General features: G+C 30.6%; 1 protein-coding gene across 1 annotated transcript in view; it reads right to left on the bottom strand.

The window, feature by feature from the left end:
- Positions 1-439: 439 nt before the first annotated feature.
- The window catches only part of LOC129976543 (neurogenic locus notch homolog protein 1-like), a 77504-nt gene continuing 57257 nt past the window's right edge, over positions 440-20686 (bottom strand). The window contains exons 20-24 of the mRNA XM_056090168.1: positions 17842-17911; positions 12774-12829; positions 8040-8127; positions 3460-3517; positions 440-1406 (exon numbers count right to left, since the gene is read on the bottom strand). Coding sequence (XP_055946143.1) covers positions 1350-1406; positions 3460-3517; positions 8040-8127; positions 12774-12829; positions 17842-17911 — 329 coding nt within the window. The 3' untranslated portion in view covers positions 440-1349. The remainder of the gene's footprint in view (positions 1407-3459; positions 3518-8039; positions 8128-12773; positions 12830-17841; positions 17912-20686) is intronic.

The following is a 20686-nucleotide window of genomic DNA, read 5'->3' as shown; positions in this document are numbered from 1 at the left end:
TTTAATTTAGCGAACAAAATTTTTGTGGTAAATGTCTCAAATTAACGAGAATGAAATTTTATAATGAATTTTTTTTAATTCTATTTTTGAGATTGAATTCTGAAATTTTGTACGATAGTATTTTCTCAGTTCAAAAATTTTTAATTTTTCAGAACTTTGTTAATAACAGGATTTTTATCAAATTTTGATTCCATATAAGTATACCAATGGGCAGGGCAGTGAATTTAACAATGCAGAATTTAATATTTCTTAGTATTTATGATATTGAATTTTGAAATCTATGAAAATTTAATATAGTTGTCAAAATTACGTTGCAAATAATGCACTAAAAACTAGAAAATCATTTTTATTAAAAAAGGAGAAATTAAAACAAAATCGTAAAAATAGGATTTATTAGAATCATTATAAAAAATGAAGCCACGTTGAATGTAAAAGGAAAGAAACATAAATCATAATATATCATAAATGTGACTTAAATATGTTAAAAGTATTCCTATAAGCGTTTCCATTTTTATGATTTGTACATTGATATCTATAATCTTGATTACAAATTATAACAATCCAATTATTAATAGATTAATGAAAACTTTATATTATTCTCTTTAACCCTTTAAAATGCCATTTTTTTTCTAGTCATGACATATTAAAATATTTTTAGGATTGAGATTGGCTTAATTATAAATTATCCATTTGAATTGTTAGATAAATTTAATTTGATTAATTAATAATTAAATAACAAGTCAAAACACACCATTTTATATGAGATAAGGAATTGACGCCTCTAAGTTTCTACCTTATTGAAAAATTTGTCAAAACTTATGCCAACTTACATAACTTCATACAACGATTGATGGATTTGGCGGGAATCATGCTTCTCATGGCCCTCTAAAGGGTTCAGATGAGTATATTCTTTGTTTTTATAAATGTTTTCATAACTTTTTGTATAATTTGGAGTATTTTTGATAATAATCTTGCACCATAAATTTGAAAAATATTTTCAAGGGTCTTCATGTTTCTTTATCACAATGAAACAAACTATATTAGTCTTTCAAAACTAGTCCAAATTTTATGTTAAATTTCTTGCTGTTCATGTTTTAATACAAAATATATGTAATCTTGAGTGAAAGATGCTTGCTTCTTCATGAAAAGTATTTGTTATGAATTGCAGTAAAAGACTTCGGAACAAATATATAATAGTAAATACAAATATTAAAAAACAATAGAAACAAGCTAGATTATTTCATTTTTTCCGCGCGTTTGAACACTCAAAAAATGATATTTTAATACAAGTAAAACATATGTCTGATATAATTCTATACAGATTGGAATGAAGAATTATGAAACGATCTTCAGTCTCTCTGATAAGCATTGTTGACGGCCCCAGCTTCCCCTCCTCGTCTCTCAGTCTGGAAAAAAAAAAGAAAAAGAAAATTGCGAAACAGAATGATAATTTTCGCTTACTTAACAAAGAATTGTCACATTAAAATTATAAAACTGAATTAAGACTAATAAATACTTAAAAGATAATTAGTAAAAACAAAATTTTGAAATTGTGTAAATATTAACAAATATTTAATTATCTCTTGACGACATTTTTAATTACTAACAACAAATTAAGTAAAGAAAAAATAATTGAGAAATACAACATGTTTAAACTCATTAACTCTATCCAGATTAGTTAAAAAATAATTCATGATGTATTTGTATCCATATCATGATGCCATCGAGAAATATATAATTCCTTTATGAGCTCAAATAATATTATCTTTTGATTAATAAAAGCAGATGATATCATATAGCATCACAAGGCCGGAAGGAAAAACTAGAATATGTATTATATGTTTACTTCTCAGTTGCTAAAGTCATAGCCGCCTTTGACAACCAGTTTGTTCACCTAGACTGACTTTTTAGGCTGTTCAACCCTCAATACTGAATAGGTTTCTTTTCGCTTTGTTATTTAATACTACTAAAAATCTGACTTTAATTGAATCAATACGTTACTAGTTACTATGGGCGCAAGACAAAAAGTATTTATATTATGATATAAAAACAGAATTAAAAATCCTATTTCGAAGTTAATGTAAAAAAAAGCAATTTTTTTTAATCTGAATTTTAACATTGGCAAAAGCATGCGAATGAATATTATAATGCCAGAATTTTGATTTTATCATAACATTAAAAATATAGTTATAGGCACTCATGACTGCCATGTTTAGTATATTGTTCGAATAAAGTTATCAAGAGCGAATAAACCGAAATCCGAATTCCCTACTTTGTTTAAAGGATCACTGTCAACGCTACGTTTTGCAAGTAGCATAAGTCATAAAATTTAAATTCAATTTATCATAGGTACTGATTATGTATGTCATTTAAGAATTTTACTAAACAAAAAAAATATTCAGAAATGAAACTGATTAAAAAGATGCTTTTCAGTTTTAAGATTACGTAAAAAATATTTTTGTGAAATAATAGTTTTAGAAGATATGGTCATTAATTTTCGTAGGTAAGTTGTAACGATAACTCCTCAAGCGACAATTAAGCCCATTTTAGCGCCCGATTAAACTTTACGATTGACTTTTATTTATTTTTATTTCTTCATAATTTGTTTCCTCTGACTGAATGGAGTTTTGAAGGAGAACGGCGAGATCTCTCCATAGCATTTCTAATAATTTTTTCGCCCCCCTTTAATTAACGAGGCGTTGTATCAAATGCAACTATAAAAATATTAAATGAAGCAGTCTGCAATTCTTATGATGTTTTGTTTACATTTGACTCATCCTCCCACTGGAGGGCACCTCAAAAATGAAGATGGTTGGTTCTCGCCGCCTTAGTGGGTTCGGATAGAGCTGGGGGGTTTGCTACCTCCCACCGATGACGGGGTGTTCTTCCCGAGGGAAGGGTTGTGCCGTAGCTGGTAGTGGCCCTTAGGACTTAACTACAGTTTCTGTCAGTGTTGCTTTTACGGTGCTCCGGTCATTCAGTTTTATCCGTGTGCCTACGGGCGAGGATGTTACATAAGGCCGCAATGCGTTTAATACTGTAATAAAGCGTTTCAAAGAAATTAATTTCAATGTATCTTCTCCATAAACAATTCTAAAGGGTATGATGAGTACGATTGCTATAATACAGACTATATTTTTATTATTAGATTAATCTCAGGGTTGTAAATACAGTAAATATGGAAATACAATTTTTTAAATGTATTCAAAAGATATGGTCATTAGCGCATCTATTTGTCTTTTTGTAACTTAAAAATATAATAATTAAATATTGAAAAAACTTCAAAAGAAACAATTAGTAGAGAAGATATCCGTCTTTTTACATTATTTCTGTCTAAAAATGTATATTATCTTTAAGTATAGAAAAAAAAAACTTCCTTTTACTTTTTAGAGGTTTTAGTTTACGAATGAAAAAAAAAATAGATACCTTTCTATTAAAACAAAGAAAAAAGGAAATTACCATTTCTGTACCGTAAAGCATGCGGTCGTTTTCTAACATTTTCTTCTTCTTCTTCAACCTGTAAAAATACTTAATTGATTAACTAATGTTACAAACTAAAATTAAAAATATTATTTTATCTGATAAGTATTGATATAACAATTGAAGCATATCTGATAAAATACAATAAAAAATTGATTTAAGTTTTAAATGAAGGTTATTTTATACATTTAAATAAGTCATTCTCTATTGTAAATTGTTCTCGGCGTGTAGATAAAAATAAATCTTCTGAATATTTTATTTAGTAATCTTCCGATAATTAGGCTATCTAGAGCGATTCTTTTTCTCATTTTATAATCACTAGAATTAAATCTTGTAACAATAGCTGAATATTTAATGTTTTATAACAATTTATAAATTTATCTCGCAAAATGTAGCTGTTATGTCCTTATAAATTATAACTTTTATGCGATTACAAATTAATTCTGCAGCAGCTATCTTCACATAGTTTTCCCAAAATCAATACGAAAGAAACATATTACAAACATGTCACTAGACCAGTTTTTATTTTCTCTTATATGTAGTATAGAAAAAGTATAATAATCTTTAAAAAATTCGAACTCGAGATTGTGAGGAATCTCTACATTTTAGACCTTCCTGGGTTCGAAAAACACATTTTTAGAAAATGTCCGTATGTCTGTCTGTCACAAAAATAACGCAAAAGGGCTTTAATTTAGATGAAATTTAGTATGCGGCCTTTATACTAAATTTATAGATTTCTGTCAAATTTTCAATAAAATCCGCTCTTATGAAGTCTGTCTGTCCGTCTGTTTGAATATAATTTAGCACGGTAATTACAAAACAGAAAGAGCTAGATAAATAAAATTCGACACACAGAATTAACATCTATAGTCTAGACACCTATCAGATCTTGAGCCAAAACAAATTACGGGTTGTTTGTCTGGTCGATCTTTACTTTCAGAAACATATAAATACGAACATATAAAACATATAAATAGAAAAACACGATGAATTAAATATATCAAATTTTGTATGGGATTTTGTGACTGCAAGTGCAGATTTTGTGTCAACTTTTGTTTTCAATCGGTTGAGAAAAACGTGTCTAAAACACAAATTCAATTTTTGGATACTATTAACTCATGCCAGAGATTAATCGCCAAGAAACTCGCCAAAGATGATATGATAGATTCAGTAAAAATACTAAATTCACGCCAAAAAATATTTCGTAACTATAATACGTGAATGCCATATAAGGCGTTCTCTGGCATAACAAGTCTAGTAGAGAATATCAGGGAAGTTTTTGAGAAACCACTTCCACTGGTTCTTAATTACTTTCATAGCTACTTTTGTTGTTGTTGTTGTTGCTAATCTTCATGGCCTGACTTAGTCAGACCAAATCCAAAAATTCGTTGACAATAAGAAAGTCAAAAACGAGGAAGGTAGAAGAATTAATTTCTCCCCAGAGAAGTCCTAGACAGTCTGGAATATGTTCAGCAGAGGCCCGATGTTGGCAGCATTTCGGGCAAAGAGGGTAAGATTTCTCACCCTGAGAAAAGAAAAGAAATTTAAGGTAAGGCAAGGCAAGTGTTGGTTTTTCTATTACAAGTAAGAATTAAGGATTGGCCCGGCTTATTGGCCCTATACCAATCATGAGTAGGGGGTACCATCCAATTCTTCTTATTTACGAATTTCGCCTGAGAGAAGAGTTCTAAGTATGTGAGCTCAGCAGAAGATGAAGTCGCTAGATTGCTTCCTTTCTTTGCAAGCCTGTCTGCTATTTCATTACTAAGTAGGTCCACATGAAATGGGATCCACTGGAAATGAATATCATGTTGGAGTGAAATCAGCTTCAACTTCTGAAGAATAGACAAACTTGCTTTATCAATATAGGTCCAATTGTTAAGGTATTCCATTGAGCTGTGACTATCAGTAAGAATCCAAAGGTTCTTATAATTATTTTCGTGTAAAATGGTCTTAAGTCCCTCATCGATTGCTAGAAGTTCGCTTCTAAAAACGGAACAGAGGTCTGGATTTCATTGGCATAGAGGAAAACTAGACTGAGGAGTTTCAATATAGATGCCGCTACCTGCAAAATTGTCAATTTTGCTGCCATCAGTATACAATTTAATGTCACATTTAGGGATTTTATTAATGACTTCTAAGGCCAATTGTCTAAGGTGTTCTGACGCATTTTCCTTTTTATTAATGGGAACAGGGATATTGAAATGAAAGTGAACCCTGGTAAGTTCTTCAGTTGGATTCATACAGGAGCGAAGAGAATGTGGCTCTACATTTTTAGTAATTACATTCTGAGACAAGACTTGACTAAAGGGACTATTTTTCTTGAGTCTCTGGAGGTTAGTCCAATTACTTAGGTATTTTGAGGTGTTGTTTTGAATGCCATTACTGGAAAGTTTGTTGTAATATTTGATAAGGTTAGCATGTCTTCTAACATGGAGAGGTTTCAAGTCGGCTTCATAAAGGACCATATCTAAGGGGTAACTTCGTTTCAGACCAGTTATTATACGAGCTGCACTCAGCTGTACCTGTTCAAGTTTCTTCAATTTGGAATCGGAGGCACAGCAATAAATTGGGAATCCATATTCAAGTAAAGGTCTGATTTTAGCTAGATAAGTAGTTCTAAGGGTAGTCGCGACAGCTACTTTTAAAAAGAATCATCAACATTCAGCAAAACATTTTTTTTTTTTTTTAGTTGAGTGAGCATTCTAATATTTGTGCATCAACGGAACTGCAGACTAGTGGTAATGAAATCGAAAATAGATTCCGATGAAATTTTAATTGATAAGATTCCTCAAATATATTCCTAGATATACACATGAGCAATTAAAGCCAGTCTAAAATTTACGGAAGGGAAAAAAATTGTCAATAATCTGAATCAATTTATTGCACTTTCGTTTCCGAAGGGGAAATAGAGTAATCTTCAAAAATGAAAAAAAAGAAAGAAAGAAAAAGATTATCTTGATAACTTGACGAATCTCTGCATTTCTGACCTCACTGAATTATAAAAACATATTTTTCGAATTCCGTTTCTCTGTCTGTGAATGCGATAACTGACAAACCTTTTGTGCTAAAAGCATGAAATTTAATATATAATCTTTACACGAAAGTTCAAAATTTCTTTTAAATTTTGAGAGAAATCCAATTGGATACAATTTGGAATACAATGGGAACGATACAATTGGCTCACAGATTAAGCATCCAAAATCAAATATACGAAATTTGGAATTAAATTTGGCAAAGAATAGATCATGTACTTTCGCATGAATGTGAACCGATTTTTAATATATGCAGCAATTTAAATAAATATAATATTATGCATAGTTTTACCATAAATGTCTATTCTTATCAAATTTTTGAGCTTTGTCTAAAAATTAACCGTTTGTCAATCTATAGTTTCGAATGCATATTGCCGCATTGAAAAGAGGCAGTCGACTCTCAATGGCCGAATGGTCATATCCCTGATCTCATAATCAAGAGATTGTAAGTTCGATTCCCGCTAGAGACAATGCGTTTCACAGTTTGTGCAAATATTGAATTCCTTGATTTTATGTTTCCCTTTATTTCATGTTCCAGAAGATTCTGGACATTTCTTTAGTTTATTAGACAAGTGTTCTGGACTTTTCTTACTGTCTCCAGAAGAGTATTCTGGAACTTTCCCTGCTATTATAAAAGCAGAAGATCTGTCAGTCACTGTGTTCTGAGTTGAGTTAATAAATTGGTTTAGCTCTAATTCTTGTGTGTGTCATTGCGTTCCACACTAAAGTATCTACGTGACAATATAAATGCAATGATTCCTAACCATGAGGATTTAAACAAGTGATATTTGGTACAATTTGGTTTTCATTGATGTGCTACAAAAGAATAAAATGATGTCATAAAAATCTGAGAATTCGTGATCTTCACGGCTTAGCCCAAGACCCTCAACTTTATGCGAGGTGTGGGTATAACATCTTTTTTTTAAAGAACATGAGAGGAAATTTCGGAGGACCACTCACGATGGTTTTGTTTAAGAAAATGAATTTTTTTTCATTAAAATTATCTTCTAATCAAAAATTCTGATAATAAAAAGATATAAAAAGCAATTAAATTTTCAAAAACCATGGCAAGCGTATGAAATATTTAAATAATTTAAATAACTTAACATAAATTTCTACTTTTCAAATAATTAGAGAATTTTTGCTTGTTTAATCCTTTAATCATCGAATATCCACGATCTGAATCTTCGTAAAATGGTCTTTATCGTAAAAGGGAGAAAGCATCGTCGATTTTTTAAGTCTTGGATAGTCTTCAAACACTTTTCAGAAAACGATATTCTAGGTTTCATTCAGTTTTATGATAATATTCGAAAAAAGAGTTTTCTACGCTCGAGCCATTAAAGAACAGATTCATTCGGATGAATTCAACAGATTAAAGGATTAATTCAAAATAAGCAGCAAGACATCTTTGCATCAAAAATTTAATAAGGAATAGTACGGAGATTTTTTAACTCCATAAGAATAATAATTTAAAGAGAGATTATGAGTTAAAATAAGGAAGCGTTACAAGTGAAAGAGCTTTACCTTGAAATATTGGCAATACTCAATATGATGACTACCAAAAGACAACCGCCAAGAACAGCACCAACAATTATAGTATTAGTTTTGGCACCTACAAAAGACAGAATCTGTTACATTCAAGAATAAGATTATTAGTATAATAGCTACCAAAAAACTACCAATATCAAGCAAAATTCCCGCAATATAGTACCAATTCTAAAACCTACAAAATGGAAAGCCAAATGCATTCTCAAATAAATTATTAGCAAAATGGCACCTTAAAGACAACCATCAAGTATATTACTAATATTTATAGTACTAGTTGTGGCACTTACAAAGTATTGTGTTACATTCCAGAAAAAAATTGTTAGAAGATATAAAAAATTAGAAAAAAATGAAGAATAAAAATATCACAAAAAATTAACAAACAAATTACATTTCATTCAACTTATGGATTTAAAAAAAAATTAGCAATAGCAATTTTAAGTAGCCAGATGAAGCATCATTAAATGTAATTAAACTGTCTCATTACATATTTTTTATTTTATGAAATATGGCAATATAACAGACAATATGCCGGCATCTTGGCCTAGGGGTAGCGCATCTTTCCCGTGATCTGGGGAGTCTTGGTTCGGTCATGGTAGTTCTTCACCCTGTGTTCTATCTGTGAGGTGTATGAAAGAGTCCCCCGGAAAAAAGTTGTTGTGGAAGCAAGAGTGTTCGTGTCATCTTCATATGAGCTAGACCTCTGCCTACGGGCAGAGGTCTACCCTCAGAAGCTACTGCACCCCTCTTTTTGATATCATCATCGTCAACAACAAACGATATTTAAAAAAACTGCGTATTTAATGCACCATAAAAGTGAAACGGGCTTTGAATAAATAGAAGAAATGCTATCCTTAAATACTAAATGCTCCAACTATACTATGAAATAAAAATATGTAGAGAAAACTTTCTACTTAATTCATAAGGTATAACATTCAAGAAGGCAATTATGCTAAATTTTTGGATTTCTTATGCTAAATAAATTATATGCAAGGTCATTCTTCGTAAAATGTATAGATAAGGCTAACCCAAATTCCTTATTATTTCACAATATTAATTCAGGAGGGGTAATTGGGAATGAAGACAACAGTACACACTAGAGGCCTTAACGAGGTTTAAAACTTTAACCTTGCTTAAAGATAAAGGGGAAAAACATTTTCCTACTTATTTCAAAACATGCACTGGCTGAAAATTACACTCTACTAGATTTAATTTTCTACTAGTAGCAGTTAACTTATTTTTTAATGTGAGCTTTTATTTATGTGATGGCAACACGTTAATAAAAGATAATTTTTTCCTATGTACGCGAAACGGACTCGTGTGCCGGCGTCCTGGTATAGGGGTAGCGCGTCTTCCCCGTGTAGTGGGCGTCCTGGGTTCGAGTCCCGGTACGGGCATGGTTGTTCTATCTGTGAGATGTGTGAATGTGCCCCCCAGTAAAAAGGGGTTGTGCAAGCGCATGAGATGTGTGAGTAGCGAAGACGTACTCTTGGCCCTAGTTGGCGCTACTAAAAAACAAGAGATGCTCCCTTGGCTTAAAATCGCTGACTTCGTCAGCGAGCTTGTGCATGGCAAGTGCCATTATAAACAACGGACTCGGGTAAGTTAAATTTTGTTTTTATTTTGTCCGAAATAAATTGTTGAAAAATATGATTACAATTTTTTTTTATTTCATAGGAAATGGAAATTTAATTTATAAGTTAAAACATGGGTAGTTAAAAAGAAAAAAATTTTAACCTTTAACTTGATGTAAAAATAGTGTTTTGCGATTCTATTTTCGGAAGTTATCACAAAAAAACCCCCCTAAATTTCGGTTAATTATTAATTAATTTAAATTCTAATTCGAAATTCAAAAAAATTGCTCAGAGATGTATATTTCTGACCTCCAAGAGATACAGGTGCCAAGTTTCACGGCTGTGGGTCATACGGTCTGTCCCATAGAGCGCCAACACACACATATTATGTATTTATATTATAAGTATAAATATAGATATAGATCACTTCCTAACCCTTACTTACTTTAATTACAATAAGTTAAAAAACTGTAAAACTAAAGTGTATTATTACTACACTTACTACACTTATTCTTAAGTGTATTATTACTACACTGTATACTACATCGCTATCTACATCGGTTGTATGTAAGTTAAGTTGCTCAGCTATAAATTAATTGGAACTGTAAAATATTATAGCAATTGTAGAATAAAACACAATTTTCACTATTAGATTTTCTCTTGAGAAATATACTAGTATTCGCTACTATCCCTGAGATCATGATGCAGTTGGGTACAGTTTTTGAAACAATAAAACTCTACTCAATAATTTTCATGAATTTGGAATAATTTGTTATATGCCAAGAATTGATAATAAATCCATGAACGAGGTAATATTCCGTCCCTCTAATAATGCTTATTATTATGCGTCAAATTAACAACTCACATTTTTAAAAAAATGTGACCTATAAAACAAATATATATATTACTTTCCACACATGAAAGTCGGTTAGTAATATGGATTTGAAGCCGTTTGATTTCAGACAATGAAGAAAATGGAAACACTGTTATCGAGAAAGAAACAAAACGTGATAGTTATGAAGAACTTTGACGACAATGATTTTGACTCTTTTCAGCAAGAAACAGGGGCTGTAGAAATAGAGTATCATTCCAGTTTAATTTTTCAACAAATATGTATATTTTGATCGATTACATTGAAGGTGGCAGAATTAATACTCTTTATTCGTAAATCTGCAAGACTGATAGAAGATGGATAACTAGATGTGGCAGATTTAAAGAGCATTAATTTGACTAATTCAAATTTTTTTATAGATAATGATAACTTGAAGTTCCTTATAAGTAGATACAAACTATAATGACATATAATATGCTTTAGGAAATTTCTTTATACTTAAAATATTACCCCAGGTAAAGCAAGAATCGAAATAAAACGAGTTTAACTGAAGACTAAACGTTTTGCGTGAAGTGGGAGCACAATTTTCTACATCTAAATTGACGACTAATTTTTACAAATTAAATGGGGTTTCTAAAGTTTGGAATTTTTTCTCGTTTGTTCAAAATATTCAATCTGTCATTTCTGTTTTTTCATAAAAGTTCATTTCCCAGCAAAACTGGAGACTGAATGATTATAAATTACTTATCATGGAATGAAATAAATAGTTATGACAGTTTATATTTCGTGAAATAGAATTCTAGAAAAACAGTGAAAGCAAGCAGTAAAATATAGTCTTCAACAATAGGCAGTTGTTTCTCATCATTTCCGATATATTCTCTTCAAATCCCTTCATTAATATGGCCAGAAATCAAAACACGTATTCCCAGTCACCCTATATTCTCTTAGAGAATTATGAACACAAGAGAGTAATTATAAGCGGCTAAATCCTAGGGACGGGTACCGCCAAATTTGGCTCCAAACTTTAAAGATAAAGTCACCAAAATAGTCATAATATTGCGACTGAAGATTACTTATAATATTAATATTAATTCTGAAGATTACAGCGTCCGCGGGGATTGGCGAGAAAAAATTGGCGGAAAATCGCCAAATGGTACCCGTCCCTAGAACTGTACCCTATAAGCTTTCCTGTAATAGAGTCTGGTTAATTAGTAAATCAGTTTTGAACTAAGTATTGTTCAATGAGCTCTGTATAAACATTATTATGCACTCATATAAATTATATGTCTGATTTGAATTCCATACCATCAATTAATAATTGAAAAAAATTGACATTGTATACACATTTTGCCTGAAACTACTTTAAATGTCACTAAGTCGATTATTCACAAAAATACCTTACATATTTTGGATTAATCCTAGTATCCGTTACGAGGACGATTTGGCGACATTGGCGAGATTTGGGAGAGCGATAAAGTTTGCAATCTGTAGTTGTTTACTATTACTTTTTACAACCTGGCAACAGGGGGTTATTACTTTTTAGCCATTTTGCATTTGCATTCGTTGTATTGCGGTTTGATTTTACTGATGATGTCCCAACGCGTCATTTAGGCGTTGGTGACATTTTTCAAAATCGCGCCAGTCGTGTAACGGATACTAGGATTTGACCCATATTTTCTCCAGTTGACGAACACTCTTTGATTGGCATTAAAGTAACTAAAATGTTCTATTATAACACTGAATTATAGCAATATCTGGCATGTTTTGACACTACATCATAAATTTGCGGCAAAACTTATAGTTTGTTGTGTCACAATCATACTTAGATGACTTCGATTATTAAAAGAAAAAAAATGTACCACATGATTTAGCATGTGACTTCATAAAGGAGGGAATATTGGCTATAAACCACTTTCATTTTTAAACAATTTTGAGGTACCATATTCACGAATGAAATGTTCTTTTACCCATTCATCATTTCTTACCTTTATTTTCCATCACAAAAATAGAGATCTTAACCAAAATTAATATACCATATATGATTGCAGAAGCAGCAATTCCATGTATGCATTCAAAGGTTCAGCGATAAGCAAGGAAAATTTCTTTAGCAATGGTCCTTTGCATACCAAGAGTTCAGCAAATAAACAAACCGTTATTTAATTTGTAATTTCTTAATCGATTTCAAAATATCAAACCAAATCTATGAAAACATATAATTAAGTCTTTTCAGAAATTAATGAGAGACTTCCTAAAAGTAATTTTTATTCAACTTCCTAGGAGAAGTATAGGGGGAAAAAATTTACTTACGTTTGAAGTTTTCGTCTTGTAAATCACAAAATAATCCATTATAACCAGGTGAACATCTGCAAATTTAAAAAAAGATTTTTTGGAAAATTCATTCAGTTATTGCCATTACTGAAGTACTAGCGGATTAAACTATAAAATATAGGAAAACATTTGAAACTAGCTCAGAAATGAGTTATTTCTGATGTTTGGGTAAAAATTCGTTGTAACATTTTGTATATTTCCTACGCGATATAAATTTTTCTTTTTAACTCAAACGTATAGAATAATTACGTTGATTTTTCCCAATTCACTTTAATTTGCAATTTTATCTATATGATTGAAATCATACTGATGAAATCCGGACAGGCTAATTTTCAGAAAATATTTCGCGTCCAAAAATATTTTTTTTCTCTCGTGTATAAGCAAAGAATAACCATCTCCACAAAACTTTCTCGCATACTCTCTAACAATTGTCATGCCAGAAAATGCCTTACAATAGTTACGAAATATTAACTTTTGGCGTGAATTCAGCATTTTTACTGAATCTGTGGAGTCATTCTTGGCGAGTTATTTGGCGATAAATTACTGGCATGCGATTAATAATTTCCGAAAATCGAATTTGTATTTTAACATGTTTTTCCCAACCGATTGAAACAAAAATTTGGCACAAAACTGTACTTATAATCAAAAATTCTCACACCAAATTTGATATATAGTCCTTGAGTTTTTGAATTACTGCGGTTACTTACTTTTAAAAGTACAGACCGAAGAACAGTCAATCTGAAGTTGAATTGGCTAAAAATTTGACGTTGTAGTGAAAGATTATAAGCCAGTTAACAACTACGCTGCACGGGCAATTCTTTTGTATCGTGGTCATGTTACTGGGCTACGAACCACAAGGTCCCAGATTCTATCCCCGCGCATCTCAATCCCCTAAATTAGTGACCCGGACGTGATTTGAACACGCAACTTTCTGATGTGGAGTCAGACTCACTTGACGCCGCATCCAAAAGTCGCCAGACTCACTTGGCGCAACAGCATCAGCAACCACTCACCCACACACGCTCGTCATAACACTTGGCGTTACTGAAATGGGTACAGGCGCATTAGAATCAACAGCTAATACATCACCACTCAACAGCCGTATCGTTCGTCTCACCTCCGACTCACTAAAGGGAGAGTCTGTAGTGAAAGCCTATAAGCCAGTTAACAACTACGCTGCACGGGCAATTGCTTTTGTATCGTGGTCATGTTACTGGGCTGCGAACCACAAGGTCCCAGTTTCTATCCTTGCGCATCTCAATCCCCTAAAACGTATACACCATAAATTAACCTAAAATCTGTGCACCGAATCTTAGGTATCTAATTATTTTCGTTCTTTAGTTATTGTGTTAAATTATATTCCAATAGCCGGACAGACGAACTTCATCTGAACAGATTTTAATCAAAATTCGATATAAATCTGCAAATTTGGTGTAAATACCGTACCAAATTTCAACCGTCTAACTCAAATCTTTTTGAGTTATCTTTGTCACAGATAGACAGACAGACGGACTTTTCCCAAAAATCTGTTTTTTGAACTCAGGGCGGTCTGTGAGGAGACGTCAATATCTCGAGTTCGAATTTTTTGACTATTACTATATTTTCACTATCTAAGTATACGAGAAAATAAAAGGCACTGCATCGTCAAAAGAGCACCGAAAAGATTTTTCAATATAATTTTTTGCATCCATCTGTCTGTCCGTATATTATGAACAAGATTACTGAAAAATGTAATGATAGATGAAAATGTGTACATGGTCTATATAATGAAACAGTAGTCATGTATCACTCCTTATTTACCAAATCCACGAAGAGAAAATTATTTTTCTGACATGCCTGTACTATTTATTTACTAGATTTTGAATTTGCTCTAGTATTAAGTAATTCATACTAAATACTAGAAACGAAGGTACTAAGCGTACTATATTTATAGAAATACACCTTTTGAAGTCCGAGATTAGTGGAAATACTACGTACATTTTCCGTTTTTCCTATTTATTTACCTTTAGGCTACCACACACAATTAAGGAAAGTACATGGTGCAATTTTATTTACTGCTGCCTTTTTATTCCGCGATCACTAAAAAACACAACAGCAAAAACACAATGACAAATGAACTTTATTGCATAGTATTGCCGCCAAAAAGTAGAGTTTAATCAAATTTTGAATCGAATTTGCCAATGTGTCTATTATTATGTACTTTCTCGTGCTTATAAGTGCCATAACTCAAAAATACAACAACTTAAACAAACAAAATTTTGTGTATGATCTTTTTATTAAAATTGTAATTGTGAGATGAATTTTAGTTTCAATCAGAAAAAAAAAGAAGAAAAAGGGAGGCATCTAAATTGTATGTTTGATTTGCTTTCCTATTCTATGAATCACACAATTTTATACACAGAATTCTGGAAATAAAAATCAGAGAATTCGCTGCGTTTGCATTTTTGAATAAGATGCGCAATTTTATGCAAAGGAAGGAGGAATAATCTTATTAGAGAATATTCGAGAACGTTTCTGGGAAACCACTTGCGCTGGTTTGCTCATTATATTGTGCAGTTTTATGACAAACTGTTTTTTCCACTATTATCATTAGTATGGAAATTTCCAATTAAAGAAACTCACGTTAGATACCGTAAGTCAATAATTTAACAAAGAACAAATGAGCAAGCGCAATAGGAAAATAAGTTTGTAATTTAGCGATGAACAAATGCGTATGCGCAACAGGAACACTCCCCACCCTTTTTGCTTTGAAGGAGTACACTGTAACAATTCTGTTAGAGCTAATAAAAATTGAAATGAAATGTACCCTCTTCTCAAAAAAAAAATCTTTGTTCATTTTTCTATTTTAATATTTACCCTTTAATTTATGTATTTGTGCTTTCTGTATGTAATAAAATTAAAAGGCTCAAAAACGATAGCTTATGTTATTATATGTAATAATTGCATGCTTTATATTCATTAAATTCTTTCAAGCATAATTTTCAAAGAAGAAGAAAGTCTTAGTGGGTGTGACTTTAGATGTGGGTAAGTAGGTGAGTAGGAGATAAGGGAGGGATGGTGGCGCTCTACATGCCAAACCGTTAAAGATATCAAACCATTTATTCGATGGAAAATTGCACCACGAAATGATTTTCTTTTAAATTTTAATTAAAATTTTAAACAATCAAAAAGGAAGCGAAATTGAGAAGTTTCTTAACGATAACTTTCAAAAATTTTCAACACAAAAATAACTTTTTAAATTCTCTTAAAAATTAAAAAGAAATATGAATAACATCAATTTTTGCCGCATAATTTTTGTACTGTTTAAAAAAAATATTTTAATCGCATTTTTTAACAATCTATTTATTTGTTAAAAGTGAAACTTAAATTGTTTTCATTGTTGTTACAAACATTTCATTCTAGCATTGTTTCCATTGTTAATGATCGCGATAAGAATATTCAGCTTATTTATTTATCTCCCATTTTAAAATATTATTGTTCTTTATAGTGATTGGATATATAAAGATATAGATAAAAAAATTGCATTAATGCATAATAGAATGGACAGAATGGCTTAAAACTTTCAATATCGTATCAGCTATTTTCTCTTAAAATTTAGAAACCAATGTTCAATTAAATGTTTCGCAGTCCTCGTGAACCGTATGGTCCCCAAAGGCAGCTAGTTTCTACATATATTTTAAGTGTATTTTACAACTTCTTTTATAGTTGAAGCGAAACTCAAAGCGCTTTAATTAAGGCCATTAATATTCCATCTTACCTTTTATTCTATTTTTGATAATAAAAGTATGAAGTTATGGCTATCTTTTTTGAAAAATTCCTATCAAAATATGCTTTTAATATACTTTTTGAAATTTGTTGTGTTTACAATTAAGGTTTAACTTCATAAATAAGCGATGAGGAAACTTTTATATACTCTTGTCCTGTTCTGAGATATAAAGACAGAAAATTAGAAAAATACATAGTAGAATGAACAAATTCTGATGCAAAATGTTCATAGAAATTTGAAAATTGTTTTGCTACAAAAATCATTAAAATACAATTATACAGAATATTTAAATGAAATTTTTAGCAATTGTAAATTCCTAGCGAACCAACTGGTCATTAAAGGCGGCTAATTTGGAATAGAAGTGCGAAAATAATAATTCAAAAATCCATTTTTATGTAAGTGTTTGAGCAGAATATATTAAGTATTTCTATCAAATAATGAATGTCTATGGTCGACTCATAATTCTTGAATTTCAAAAATTGATATTAACAATTTTGAAGACAATTTGTGAAATACTTTATTTCAAACCAAATTCCAGTTTTAAGATTTCAGTGCATTTGTCTTTTCTAGTTTTATTCTTAATCTCTAAATATAGAGGGAAAGAATGAAACAAAGAATTTAGAATGGCAGTTATATCAAACAAAAATTTTATTTATCAAAGAAATTCTAATTTTCGTGGACAATCTGTGACTGTGTGTATTACCTTAAATTTTTAACTGGAGATATTGTTAATGTTCAAACAATGATAATTGTTAATTATTTATTTTGCGTCACGTGCAAAGTTCATGACAATAAAATACCATGGAAAAAATAATTTTAACAAGTTGATTCCCACAAGTTTCAAAGAACGTTATCTGAAATATATTTGTTGATTTTATATACATTTTATAATGATAAATAAAAGAATTTTAAAATGTACTTTATGAAAAAAATTAGTAGTTGTTTTTTACTATTTTATTTAAAATCAAAAATTTACTTGGCTTATTTTACTAGTTTTTAATAATCACACACTAACCATTTATTAAGTAAAAATATTCACTAAAACTAAACATGGCCTGATATTCAAGATCACGTGGTTTATTATTTATTAAATATTTAATTTTTTATTAGAATTATAGAATAGAGAATTATAGAATTATTTATTCCTTTTTAAAACATTTGAAATTTCATGAATAAATCAAAATTTTAAATTTAATGTTAAATTCAGAATGACAGATGTAATTAAATCTCAGAAATTAAAATGCATGTGCTTAGTGAGTTGATTTGGAAAAATATATTTACTTGCAATCAAAGGAGTGATCCCCAGTCGTCATACAATCCCCATGAACACAAGGATTCGGATTGCAGATTTCTATAAATGAAAATTAGACTTAATTGAATCGAAAATCAAAGATTCTGATACAAAAGTATGAATACGCTATTTTTATAAATTGTTCATACAAAAAGCTATGTTTTTCATACACATTTTGGAAAATTTTAGTAAACATTGACATCAGGATTTTTGATCAAAGGAAACAAAAAAAATGCAAATTTCAGCTAGATTATTATGGAAGGAGTAGAAAAAAAAATTCGGACTCCCCAAAAGTGTTTATGTACTTAATGTTAAACATGGAATCAGAATATCAAGTTTAAGGGGATTTTAAGACCTACATGGTTAACACTTGGGTAATTTTCAAAATTGGGAAATTCCACTATGAAACGGAATCGGCTGCAAATTGAAATTTCCACTAAGTGGTTAATTTCTCTATACATTCATCGATCTTAAGGAGAAAACTTTTATGATCCTATGACTAGAAAAGACTTAGTTTTTTTTAAATAATTTTCATCAACAAATTGGATCCACTCGCCTCTTCAATTTTCTTACATATTTAGAAAATATGACATGTTTTATGTTAAACTTCGTAGATTAGAGAAGAAAAGGCCTTTTGGATCGTTTCCCCTTTGACGTTTAAGCCAAACTTTTGACATATATTATATATACAACTGAAATGTCAAAACCATATAAGCAAATACAGTTTATCCGTTATCATATTATACCCAAATTAAAAATAGATATAGAATTTCGTTGTGAAGATCATATACTAAAATATACTAAAATTCAATCACTTACTTCTACTAATTGTTTACTACAACTAATTATTGTCATTATTTTAAGTAAGGCCTTCATACTAGAAAGAATGAATAAATAAACTTACAATCAACTAGGGATTGCAATACCGGTATACCGGGATACCGAATACCGGTATTTTGAGCCATTTGTACAATTTTGTAATACCGGTATTCGCAAGTTTAAATACCGGTTTTTCGGTACTTACTAGAAATTTTTAAAATTGTCTCCACTATATGTTCAAGGATCGTCAACATAGCAAAATAGTATACATTTTTGTTTTTATGTCTCCCTAACGGGCGAAATCAATTAGCTAATTAATGGCTTAATAAATTGCTTGAATCCAAATTAGCGAAACATGGATTATCCCTGAAAGAAAATATTGTATCCATAACGACTGATGGAGCAACAATTATAAAAAAAGTTGGAAAGTTGATTGGTGCAAATCAGCAGTTGTGCTATGCAGATGGAATTCAATTAGGAATAATACATGTATTATACCAAAAAAATAAAGAACAGAAGAATCCAAATACTGTGGATAGAGAAACTTCGGATTCCAACTTAGAAGAGAGTAAATGTGAGAGTGATATTGACAATGAAGATAATGACAATGTAATTGTTGAAGAAGATATTGCTAAGGAGGATGAAATATTAACCTATCAAGAATTGCTTCCTATAATTTATAAAGTTCGAAAAATTGTTTAGATATTTAAACGTTCCCCTATAAAAAGGATATATTACTAAAATATATACTAACTGAAAATAAAAGAAAATATATGTTAATATTAGATTCTAAAACACGTTGGAACAGTTTACTCCTAATCATGGAACGATTTTTGAAACTGAGAAATCCAATCCAAAAAGCAATTAATTTTTCAGATAGTGAATTCGACTTAATATCCAGAACTATATCAGCTCTACTTCCAATAAAACTGACTATTGAGGCATTATGTCGGAGAGATTCTCATTTATTAACAGTTAATGCAACAATTTCATGTTACAGTCACTGAAAGAACAGCACACATCACTATCTAAAGAATTATGTATTACATTGAAAAATCGCACAGAAGAAAGGCATACCAAAATAGAAAATATCTTATGGTATTTACATAATTATAATGATTTTAAAAATGAAAATGAAAAAGAAGAAAAGAAAATAACCAATTCAAATCTGATGAAGTTTATAGTAAATTTTCTTTAAAATTTTTATCCACAAACCTATCCACATTCAGAAGAATTCTGTTCAATTATCGAAGATTATGATGTCACTACTGCCGATAGTGAAAAGGAATTGTCTCTTGAACAAAAATTAGAATTAGCGATAAATAAAAAAATTTCAACGAACCAAAATACAATACAGAAATCAGCTATATCCAAAACCATCCGATGAGAAATCGATTTATTTGAAGATGAGAGATTTAGAGGTAAATACTTGGAAAAAGTATATTGCGCATTGCTATGTGTACCACCAACTAGTGTAGATGCCGAAAGAGCGTTTTCGACAGCTGGTCATTTTTACACAAAATTACTTTTCAGGCTTAATGACAGTACAATGGATGCATTATGTTTTTTAAGATCACATTTCAAAAATTTGTAATAGTACCGCAGACTGAATAGTGATATTTACACTTTTTTTGTGATTTAAATAAATAAGATGTTTCTTTACTTTTTTGTGATTCTTTATATACTGTTATAATTTATAAGTTACAAATTATTTTTTGGGATATTTACACTCTCTATCAAAACTGGCAAATAAAACAAAGAAACACCTGTGCTTTCATTCTCTTTCTAAAATTTCTAATACCGGTATTAAAACCGGTATCCCGGTATTAAGATTTAAAAAATACCGAATACCGGTATTGAAATTTTGGTAAGGTATTGCAATCCCTACAATCAACTCACTGATTGATTTTGTGCAATTTATAATACGTCTACAATTCTAATAATAAAACTATATTCCTAATTTTATTTAGTTGGCTCTTCTGTTAGTTGTCGTGTTTACATACGTATGGATAAATA

This window comes from Argiope bruennichi, chromosome 7, assembly GCF_947563725.1.
Source record: "Argiope bruennichi chromosome 7, qqArgBrue1.1, whole genome shotgun sequence".
Lineage (NCBI taxonomy): Eukaryota > Metazoa > Arthropoda > Arachnida > Araneae > Araneidae > Argiope > Argiope bruennichi.
This window is presented reverse-complemented; position numbering and strand designations above follow the sequence as displayed.